Raw genomic sequence first — 12,186 nt, 5'->3', positions numbered from 1 at the left:
TTTGATTTCTTCAAGCCCAGTTTTTTGAAATTTTCTTCTCATTGTCTCCCCTGCATTTATTCCCCCTTCTTCACTTTCACGCTTCCCTGTACCTGCAAAAAAAATACAATCAGTTACAATTATATTTTATACCACTTACAGTCAGTTACAGTTCAAGTACTGATTAATTACAGTCGTAATTTTAGTACTTTTGTATTGTAATTTATAATAGAATGTTAGTTTTTTTTAGATATTTTCATCCTGTCATCATTCATTTGTTGGGGCATGCCTGGAGAATTAAATTTGTTTGATGAAATGCAGTGCTCAATTTTTGTAAGTTCGGACTTTTATGTGCCCCTTAGTTTGATTTGCTGCCCTAGTCATTTTTTATAGCTGCAAGCAGTGTTTTTCAAAATAAATTTTATTCTATTCTTCGTAGAATTTAATTGTTACCTGTATGTTGCTTGAAATTGGTGATTTCTGTATCAACTTGTTTCTGAAAGAATTTTTTTCTGACTACATTCTCCATCTGGCTTTAATCCTGCATTAATATTTAAAAAGCATTACAATATAATATCTTTGTAATTTAAAATTTTGTTGACCATAAATTACTTACCAGCAATTTCTTTCAATACTTGAATCTGTGCCTGTATTTTTCCTTGTTTATTGATGTCTTTGTCTTTTTGTGTCTCATTCTTTAACCCTGCAAAAATTAAGGCAATGTAGTTACAGTAGAAACATGTAATGTGTTGTCCTTACTGAATTCTATATTTCATACAATCCCTATATATTCTTCATCAATTATCACATTTACAGTTTCAAAATATAATAATATGACCTGATATTTGTATGTCTCTTTTGATTTCTTCAAGCGCAGTTTTTTGAAATTTTCTTCTCATTATCTCCCCTGCATTTATTCCCCCTTCTTTACTTTCACGCTTCCTTGTACCTGCAAAAAAATACAATCAGTTACAGTTATATTTTATACCACTTACAGTCAGTTACAGTTCAAGTACTGATTAATTACAGTCGTAATTTTAGTACTTTTGTATTGTAATTTATAATAGAATGTTAGTTTTTTTTAGATATTTTCATCCTGTCGTCATTCATTTGTTGAGGGCATGTCTGGAGAATTAAATTTGTTTGATGAAATGCAGTGCTCATTTTTTGTAAGTTCTGACTTTTATGTGCCCCTTAATTTGATTTGCTGCCCTAGTCCTTTTTATAGCTGCAAGCAATGTTTTTCAAAATAAATTTTATTCTATTCTTCTTAGAATTTAATTGTTACCTGTATGTTGCTTGAAATTGGTGATTTCTGTATCAACTTGTTTCTGAAAGAATTTTTTTCTGACTACATTCTCCATCTGGCTTTAATCCTGCATTAATATTTAAAAAGCATTACAATACAATATCTTTGTAATTTAAAATTTTGTTGACCATAAATTACTTACCAGCAATTTCTTTCATTACTTGAATCTGTGCCTGTATTTTTCCTTGTTTATTGATGTCTTTGTCTTTTTGTGTCTCATTCTTTAACCCTGCAAAAATTAAGACAATGTAGTTACAGTAGAAACATGTAATGTGTTGTCCTTACTGAATTCTATATTTCATACAATCCCTGTATATTCTTCATCAATTATCACATTTACAGTGGTCTTACAGTACAATTGTATACCACTTACAGTGCAGTTAAAGTGGAATTAGGCCATAGTTACATATGTAATTTTAGGTGTTATCTACTGTAATTTTTGGTTTTGTGAAGTTTCCTCTACGAGAATTGGGGCGTATTTAGATATATCTGTTCTAGTTCCATATTTATTGCACTATAGTTACAGTCCAGTACATTCTTCATGAACTACAGTTACAGTTGTAATTTTAGCAAGTTTTGACTGTAAGTTGTTTTTTTCTTTTAAATTTTAACTTCTGAATAGTGCTATTTTTAATCTGACCTGATGTGATGAATCTTTTTGTCTAGCATAGTATAGTATTTATGTAACTTTTTTGTCCATGCAGCCAACCTGAACTGGTTCAGCAAATTTTGTTCCTGCAACATTCAAGGAATATGCACCAAATTAGTATACATGTTTTTTAAAATCATCTTACTAGATTGTTAAGTATTAGATATTTATTTACATAGGACATGCACCAAATTTTCATAATCTAGTGTTCTTTATGCAATCAACTCTTTTTGCCAGATGATGATAAATAATTTTTGAATTAAGCAAATCAAATTTTTGCACGTCATCAGGCAAGAAAATTATTCACTCTTTGTGAAAAAGATTTATTAAACTTCTTGTCCGATGATGTGCAAAGTTTTGAGGTGTTTTTCTTTAATATTTGATGGCAAAAGTTTTTATATTATTAGTGTTAATATAACTGTGTTTATTACCTTAAGTAAATCTTGATTGTTTGTTTTTGAGCATTACATGTGTTCCTATCATGTTTGATGTAAAATCTGTATATGCATTACTGTTTGATGGAGAATTTATGAAATTTTGAAGTTAACATATTGAAGTTACCAAATTTTACAGTGCAATTGTACTAAACTTACAGTGCACTTACATGCCGTATATATTGTTTTTACAAATGTAATTTAAGGTACAAATGTAATTTTAGTGCAAATGCACTGTAATTTTTTGCATATGGGTTGGGGCCATGTATGGTGCTAGCAAAATATAACTGTAAGTAGTCTTATAGTTTCAGTTACAGTACAATTCATACAATTCATTGACAGTTACAGTGCAGTTACAGTGGAATTGGACCATAGTTCCATATGTAATTTTAGTTGTTATCTAGTGGAAGTTTTGAGTTGTCAAGTTAATATCCTGTATGAGAATTGGTATCTGTTCAATTGTTCAACTGTATGAGCATTAGATAGATCTGTTCTAGTTGGTCAACTGAAGTAGTTGTCCTGAAGCAAAAATAGTGAAGGAGAAAGCAAAAATAGTTTGTACATAGATCTTGTGCTTGTTTTGATTGATTTAGTTTATAGATGAGTACAGAAATTTTTAGATCTTTCCTGATCTATTTCAGATTGACCAAAATTTCTTGTTTTCTTCATTTTTTTATGGCAGAAGATGTGGTGAAAGTTTTAGAGGTTTGAAATCAGAAATGCAAAGGTGAAGGGGGAAGGGGTTTCAGGGTTGAAATTTACCTGGTATGTTTTCTCTTGTTTGCTTGATCCTCTTGATCTCCATTTTTTTGGTGATAGTCTCCTTGTTCTCTCTTTTTTTTTTTTTCCTTCTCATCGCTGTCCATGGCGCCCCTGATCTGCTCTGATCGATCTAGAACGTTGTTTGTTGCGTGTGTTTTCCTCTTTTCCTTTTTTGATAGCTTTCTTGGATTCCAAGTTGATGGTTCTGTTGTAATGGGCTACGATTTTCAATGGGCTATGTTGTTGATTTTCTTTTCTATCTAGGGCTCATTTCTTCTGTTGGGCTTTTTTTTTGTCTTTTATGGTTTATTTTGATTATGACGTTTGGGCTAGATTACAGCCCATTTGATTTATATTTCATTTAATTTTTTGTTCTATTTTATAATTGTTTTTTTATTATATTTTTTCCTGTTCATTGGATGTAGATCTAATGGTTTAAAAAAATCTGTGTGATTTTGGGTGAAAAATCACCCGTCAGATGTATAGGTAGTCCCATCCTTTATCAAAAACCGTCGTTCGCTTCAACTTCCACCGCGTGTCCCATGGGGTATTGGCCTCCCAAAATCGTCGGTCTATTGAGGAAGAGTGGAGGGGCATCTATATATTTTAGGCGGAATTCTTAAGCAACCACCATCATCCGAACTATATATGATAAGATAAATCGATCACCTTGTTTGGGTTTAGCCTGTTATACCTTCTTCCAGGTAGGCTGATGATTCCCGAAATGGATATGTAAAAGGCCACTATTGAAAAAAAAAGTACGGAAGTGATTTCTTGACAAATTTGTTGAGCGGTTTATATGTACTTGCATGCATATACTCCCTCCGATTTTTAATATATGACGTTGTTGACATTTGAATACATGTTTGATCATTCGTCTTATTCAAAAATTTTATGCAAATGTTTAATATATAAATCATGCTTAAACTATTTTAAGTGATAAAACAACTTACAACAAAATAAATTATAATAATTACATAATTTTTTGAATAAGATCAATGGTTCAACATGCGGCAAAAAATTAAATGCATTTTCTATTAAAAAACGGAGGTAATATATCATCATTATTAGCTCACAAATTGAAAAAGTCATTGTATGCAAGCATTCAAGTTCTGGTCCTTCATCCTGCAAAGATCTCTGTAAGTCCATATTATGAATTAATCGTCCATAGAGGGTAAATTCCCACGGCAATTAATCTTTATACCTTTTAAGATAAAGAAAACTTTATTAATCTCAAAGCTCTTTATTTATTTTACTCGAGGTATCATCGTACCTCGCTTTATTTATTGATTACATACATTACCCAACACACACATCTTTATAGTATACACAATATGTTTATTTATTATTACATGACTTTATTTGTGGAGTACTCCACAAAAGCTTTTTTATTGATCTCATAGTAAGGAATTAACGGGCTTCAAATGTCGCGACCAGTTACGCTCGCAGGCGACCCGTGAAGCCGGTCTTCTTGTCGTAGAACCTGTCCCAGACCATGACGCCTCCGAAGTTGGGCAGCTTGCTGAAGACGTACTGCATCAATTTCTTGAGGTCCTCTGGCGAGATGTAGGCCTCCCTGTCCACCTCCCGCGAGGCCACGACGCCGACCAGGACACGGCTCTGCGGGTACATCTTCGCCCACTTCTGGAACGACTGTATCCAGGACGATGCCGGGCACCGGCCATCGCTGAATTTCTTGACGTGGATGCGGTGGAAGAGCCCCGTCGCCAGCGCCTCATCCAGCCGGTGGTCCGGGTACTCGCACCGCGTCGTCGCCGTCAGCATCACCCGGACCGTGCCGCGGTAGTCCTTGTTGTGCGCGTAGAGCAGCTTGGCTAGCTTGTTGTAGTTCTCCCTGCCGCCCTGGTCGATGAAGAAGTCGATGCCGTTGACGATGGCGTCGCCGAACGGGCGATAGACGCCGTTGCGGTGGCCGCCGAGGTAGGAGTACCAGAGGTGGTCATTCAGCTCAACGGCCGCCTGTGGGGTCGGGAGGGAATACTCGCCGCCTTGGCCGCCGATGGCGAGGAGGATGAGTATGCCCTTGGATTGGCAGTACTTGATGTCGGGGCCGACGGCGGAGACCGGGTGGCCGGAGATGTCGAGCTTGTAGTACCCGGGCTTGTAGCCAAAGGCGCTGAGGAAGGAAATGATGACGGTGGTGTAGAGGCCGGTATCGCAGGCCTCCCTGAGGGAGCCCTCGTCCTTGTTCCGTCCCCAAAAGATCACGGTGTCGCCGGTGTTCTGGGACGTCGGCGACGCGGCGGCGAGGCCGGCGAACAGTAGTACTACTGCCAAGGAGAGAAGTGCCGCGTGGCGTCGGAGCGCCATTGATCGAATCTTAGCTAGCTTGCCTGCCTCGAGAAATGAAATGATCGAGCGAGCTAGGTGTGAAGGATAGGGAGGTGCATGCATGGATATATAAAGCGATAGGTAGGATAGATGGACAGTGCGCGCGTCGTCGATCGCTGGATGGACGCGTTGTCTTATGTTGTGTGCGCGCGGCGCCCGCCGCGTGGGCATGCAGGGATATATCCGATAATCCGAAGACAATTCGCGCTTCACGTACCACCAGCACCAGAAGGTTGCTAAGCTGGTGCGCTACAGCTAGCGTGCGTTAAGTAAGAAACCACGCACGCGAAACAGCAGAATTAACCAAGGTTCGTCGGATTATCATGCTGAAGAAAATTAACGAAGCAGGCTGCCTAGCTAAAAATGAAGATGCTGGGCAAAGTTTGACCGTAAATTAACGTACGTGTTGAATATATATATAACAGTCCAGCTAGCGACCAATTACTTTGTTGATACAAATGTTTACTTCTCTAGCACTCTGGCAACTTAAATATACGTCGTGTGTTAGATGCAGCCTGTTTTGATGAATGATACGAGACCAACGCCGTGAATTCAAGGTTCTGCTGCCACGTATCAATGGGCACTGTCTCGTAAATGTACTGAGACCACTTATTTTATCGTAATATACTGGCCACAAGTTGGGTGTTGTGTACTTCTGTAACTCTCATAACATGTTTAAAGTATATACGGGGTCAAGGTCTACGGTGCCTACCCTAAAATCCTTCACCAAACTTAGACTGTTCCATGGGCTTTTTATTCACCGCTATTGTTCGTTTGGGCCCATTCATCGGATCTTGTTTTGAGAACTCCATTCATCGGCTTTATTATTGCGGGTTCTACCTCTTGCATCATTTCTCGGTTTTAATGCCTTTCTCCGTGCAATAATCGGGCCTTATTAACCTTTTTTTATGAACAGATGTATGTCTACGTATCATTTTCTTACGTAAATATGTATGTAACATCCTAATCAATACTTAAATTAGCAAGATTATCCTTGTTTTATTCTGTTGGTCTTGGTTCGTACGCACCCGGACAAGTTTATATATATTAAAATATGTGTTTTACAAGTTTATCTACTAGAGATACAAATAGAACTTTTCTTGAGTTCCCCTTATAAGATACAATAACAGGATTATCAGTGAAATTTTCAGAGCAAAGAAGTAAGTAATAATTAGAATTCAGTTATTGGAATTAAATAAAATATTTTTCCTATCTTTTCCCCTCGGTCATGGGCCGCGGTCCGCCTTGCCTCCCCGCGCGTGCTCGCCTCCTCCGCTCGCTGCCCCGTGGCCGTGGCCCAGCCGAGCCCATGCCCCTCTCTCTCTCTCTTCAGACACCGACAGGTGGACCACCTGTCGGATCAATATCTCTCCTCTGGCTGGCGAAATCGAAGGGAACAACCGCACCCAGTGCCCTCTCCGCCCACTTCCCCACTCCCTGCCCTTCCTGCAATCGCCGCCCTACTTCTTGCAAGCCGCGCCCCTAAAAATGGGCGGAGATTCGATTTTCAAATCTCTTTGCCTCTCTCTCTCTCTCCTTCCCCACATCGGCGCCGTTTTCGCCTCACACGGGTCAAGTCCAAGCTCCCCAGCCCTATAAAAACAACCCCCGAGATCCCCTCCTCCTTTTCCCTCATTTGATGCCCTCTCCGGTGCCCTCTTATTGCCCTCACGACGTCGCACCCCACGCTGCTACCTTTTCCACCAACTACGGCCGCCTCTAGCCGCTACTAGGGTCACTGCCGCTCCACGCCGTCACCACCACCGTGCTCGCCAAGCTTGCCCTCTCCCCGGCCGTCGCTTTGCGCCGCTGAAACCTGCTTCTCCTCGGTCATCGGTGAGACCTCCATCTTCACCAAACTCCGGCTGGCAATGCTCGCTGCCGTGGTACCTATCTGTCTAATCTCTCTCCTCTCCTTCCCTAGATCACGCTATAGCCCCTTCCGCCCCTTGCCACTATTGCCGTCGTCCCTTCACACCAGTCATCATCCTTCACCGGTGAGGAATCCCTCTCTCCTCCCATTTTCCTTCCTCTTCTTTGCCGCACCATCGCCACTTGTGCACGCCTCTGCATCCCGGCAGCTACCGCCGGTGGTCACTTGCGCTGCCTCCTCCCGATTGTAATGGCTGGCCGGCCACCGCTTCTCCACAGACGTCCGATCTACTTCGGAGCAGATCGGGGCTGTTCGTTCGGCCACCCACGTGGCTACCATGTCAGCGCCACGTGTACGCCACGTGGTGCGCCCGTCCCTGGCCCGATGGACTTGGTTCACTGTGCGCCGCCCGACTTGCACCACTGACCGGTGGAGCCCGACTATCGTGCTGGCCTCCCTCCCTTGAGACATCAACCCATAAGCTTTAATGCACAATAATTCGTTAAGGTGTTTTCTATTAATTGTAAAAACACAGTGACTATTCTAAAAATGCCTAGAATCCACTAAAAATAGTGTTGTTTCATGTTTCAGTAATCTTATTGTTGGTATTTCTTAACGGCATTACTAGAAATATAATTCCCAGCAATGGCGCAGAAATACTCCTAGTATATTATGGTTACAGAGTTCATCCGCAAGCACACGGATATACCATTGTAGCATTTCACCTGAGAGTATTCCAAGGGTATCGTATTTATTTAATCCCATGGGAAGATCATGGTAGAGTGAACCTGACTAATAATTTATATGTTACTTGTAATAATCATAGTCTAAGTAGGGGTTAATATAATTCAAGGGTAGAGTGACACACAAGTAGGGAGCTACTCATTCTCATACTAAAATATCTAAACTAAGTGGAAAAAAAAAGAGAAAGAGAATCTATTCCTATACTTCTAGTATACATAGTCTACATACATCCTAGTTATCTGATGTACTAGCTAATACCCTCTATCCGATGCCCTCCTGGTACTTCGAGAAGCCATCCCTGACTGCCGAGTTCCTTACGACAGCCCGTCATGACCATACAACCGAGGCTAAATACGGAGGAGTACCCTCCCCAGGAAATTAACTTAGGACTATATCCACGCACGGAGAAATACCCGTACTGAGCTGTCACCATCAGCGGCCCACCTCTCATCCGCAGCATATAACCCCAAATAATGATACCCTGTAATCTAGACACCACGTCTAAACTACCAGATACTACTCTAATATCATCTTCATGACATAGAGTAATTGCATAAGCAAACATTATATCCGCACCAAAGTATCTCCCAGATAAGCTAGAAGTATAATCAGTATAACATGAACATAATGTAAAGTTGGCATTCATATACTTGGAAAGTATTCCAATACCATAAATGTATAAAGAAGAGTATTCTAATAATAGTACAAAGCTTACAAAAGAGAAGAGAAGAGCTACTAGAGCCATACCCGAACTCTTCCGAAGGCTTCCGGACTCCGATTTCTACTCTATTCCTATTCCACTAGCTTGATAACACTAAACTAAACTTGAGAGAATATGAGAAAGCTTTGCTTGAGAGGTGTGTGTGGAGTGATGATGAGAGCTCCTTTTATAGCCTCCCAATGACGGTTGTGACGGTTGGAAAGGTCGGTAATACCCACCAACCATCATTGGGGAGCCATCTCAGTCGTCCAAGAGAAACCTGGATCGAACGGCGCTGCGGGGGGTTCGGCCGAACCATGGGTCAGGCCAACCTGGCCCAAAATTGGCAGGTGGCCTCTTTCGTTGCTCTCCTACGCAGACTTGTGAATTTTGGCCCAATTAATTCTGAGTTCTTGGCCCATTCATGCATAAGTCTGAGTCTCGACATCGTCCGATTGATTTATCATTTGATTTGATGTCGATTCTCCTCCACTTTATGGTTATTCTCTACAAAAGGTTAGTGAACCAAATACTAGTGGAATATTATTATTCTAACATGGATATGCATTGCAAGCATAACTAGCTCTCCAATATTTTGGTAATATTGACGGTCGAAACTGATCGCTAACGACCATCTACACTTATATTCTATTTTACTTATATGCTTTGTTTGTCGCGTAGATTCTGGCAGTTCCGACGCTCTGGTTTACTTTGAAGTTGTTGCGGAGTTCCCAGTAGCACCGGAGCAAGGCAAGTCATGCATTACATTTGATCATATTGTGTATATTTCATAAATATCTCGCTTTCTATTTAATATTGCGATGTTTTATAATGTCATGTGGGATGGTTCCTGTTACTCTGCTTTATATCGCTTACCTTGTGCCATTGTTAACCTGGGAATTAATATGATTAGATGGTTGGTTAGGAAAATGCTTGGCCATGCTTAGATCAACTAGCTCACTATGGGGTATCACATAGAACTTCTATCCTGTTTTAATGATGATAATTATGGAGATGTACTACCATGTTATTAATTCAACTAAAAAATATCAAATGGGTTGTGGGCGCATGGTTTTGATAGACGCGCCCATGGCATGTAAGGACCGGTTCACAGGAAACCCTGTAAGAATTGCCGTGCTCTCCACAAGCCAATGTGGGCAACGGCTGGGCTTGTAGTATAGCTCTTTCCTACATAACGTTCCTAGGTGAGGTGGGCGTGATGGAGTTGAGTCGGGCCCCTGTTTTAAGGTTTGATTGGCTTATGGATATACCGCGGAACAAGAGGGGGCTGCCTACCCCTGTTTTAAGGGTAGGGGCGAAACTTGTGAAGGGGTTATGCAAAAGGTCCTGTTACAGTCCCTGTTCGGTATGTCACGGTGGCATGCTGGCACACGAAAATGTGTTGTGGGGCTGTGTCTTGTGGGTACAATTGTGATGCCTTGCTTGTGGTTGTGGGCAAACAACCAGATTAATATTGCTTAATGGAACTGGTATAGTTTAGGTGGATGGTTGGGCATGTCGTAACGTGGTTTAGCATTGGATAGTGATGATTAATATTGCTTAGTTTACTTCAACAATTTTTACTACTTTCAACTACTACTTTAAATACCTGCTTTATGCAAAAGAACCCCTAGCCTCCTTTGTAATTACTTGCATCATACCCTCTCTTCTGGTATGACTTGCTGAGTACAGTGGGTATTACACAATCTTGCTCTGTTCCCCCACATTAGAGTTGAAGTGCTTCCTAGATGGAGGTTACTCAGGGGAGTAGACTTTGTCACTACCATTAAAGATGCCTATGGTGTGGAGTCGTCGCGCTGCTAGTATCAGTTATCCTATGTTTAGCTAGCTTTATCTTTCCACTGCATTTGTAATACTTTTATGATATTTTGTAAGACGTGGATCTGTATGCCAATTTTGTTGTCTATGTACCTTGTCCAGTGCTGGACAGGGGTTTTAATGCACATTTTTCTTGGGAATTCTGGTTTGTGAATTTCTAGGCATGACAGAGGTGGAGGAGCGTGGAGGTAGGAGAGGTGGCGGTATGCAACGGCAGCATGGCGTGCCTTGGAGGTGGTGGAAGGGGGGAGAGTAGGAGAGCCGAGGGGGCGAGGTGAGTGTTGGTATTTCTTACGATTACAGATAGAATCCGCAAGCGCACGGATATACTGATGTATCACTTCCCCTATGGAGTATTCTAAGGGTATCGAATTCAAGGGAACGTGTGTGATTAATTCTTCCTACGGTTCATCCAAGGACACCAAGCAAAAAAAAATAGGCAAATGATAGAGATGATTTCCTAGTGAAAAACAGTGTCTAGGGAAAGCTTAATTTTAATCCTAACACAATACTTCAGGCACTGACAACCTACTGTTCTTAAATGTCGCTCTACTATATACCCGGATATGGAGGACTTAAGTGCTCTTGAGGGTTGTCACCACCTTTATACCTACCTCAAACGTACTATGGGATACGCAACATTACTGGATAATAATTACCTAAACACCACGTCTAAGCAATTAATATCTATTTTAGTGTTTATAACTCATCAAAGCAATCACTATATTTTAGTTGATTATAGTGAACAATAATCCCATATGTAATTAGGAACTAACCAAGAGGTAATTCTCACAAGATAAATCTAAATTACTCAGGAAGATAATCCTATAATATTAGAGTAATAAACAGAATAAAAGAAACAGGAGAGGATTACCGACAGCTCCAGAATTCCTCCGACTTCTTCTACTCTACTATCTTCCTAATTCTAGTATACAAATAATACAATAGAGTCTCTTGTAATTCAGCTCAAGCTTGGAAGTGCGTGTGAGAGTGAAGGAGTGAAGCTTCTTAAATAGGGTAGGTATGACGGTTATTGAAAGGGGAATTGTCCGAAATGCCCCGCAACCGCCATCAGGAGCACATCTGGACCGTCCTTGCCAAACCCCAGGATCAACGGTGTTGATCAGGCCCATCTGGCCCTCAGTTTCGGCCTATGGACTCCTCCTATTCTGCCTTATTCATTCCTGCGAGTTTTGGGCTGATTCGTTGATATTTTGATGAAGTCTACAGCCCACCTTTTGCATGGATATACTCCTTCCTTACTTTAGTCTGATTTTCCTCCCAACTTTGGTGGTTTATGTCCTATATTGGATATTCACCAACACTCGTGGAATATGTTAGAAATAATCCCTATCACTATGTTGGATGTTTTATTATCTGTACTTTATGCAGATATTGGTGGTATATATTTTGCACTTCACAGCCGCCAACAGTGAGTGGAGGAGCGAGAAGGGAGGAGAGGTGGCAAGCGAAGGAGAAGCGGCGATGCCGAGGAGCGCGGAGGCGAGGCGAGGGAGCCAGGGTTTGGTGGGCCATGGTTGCGGG

The 12,186-nt window shown here is 41.1% G+C and overlaps 1 protein-coding gene across 1 annotated transcript; it reads right to left on the bottom strand.

Moving 5' to 3' along the window:
* Nucleotides 1-3,141: 3,141 nt before the first annotated feature.
* LOC127773547 (xylanase inhibitor protein XIP-like) lies at nt 3,142-5,503 on the bottom strand. Its single transcript, XM_052299649.1, has one exon. It carries the CDS (start codon nt 5,462-5,464, stop codon nt 4,571-4,573), a length of 894 nt encoding a protein of 297 aa, XP_052155609.1. The 5' UTR covers nt 5,465-5,503; the 3' UTR covers nt 3,142-4,570.
* Nucleotides 5,504-12,186: the final 6,683 nt, after the last annotated feature.

This window comes from Oryza glaberrima, chromosome 5, assembly GCF_000147395.1.
Source record: "Oryza glaberrima chromosome 5, OglaRS2, whole genome shotgun sequence".
Classification (NCBI taxonomy): Eukaryota; Viridiplantae; Streptophyta; class Magnoliopsida; order Poales; family Poaceae; genus Oryza; species Oryza glaberrima.
This window is presented reverse-complemented; position numbering and strand designations above follow the sequence as displayed.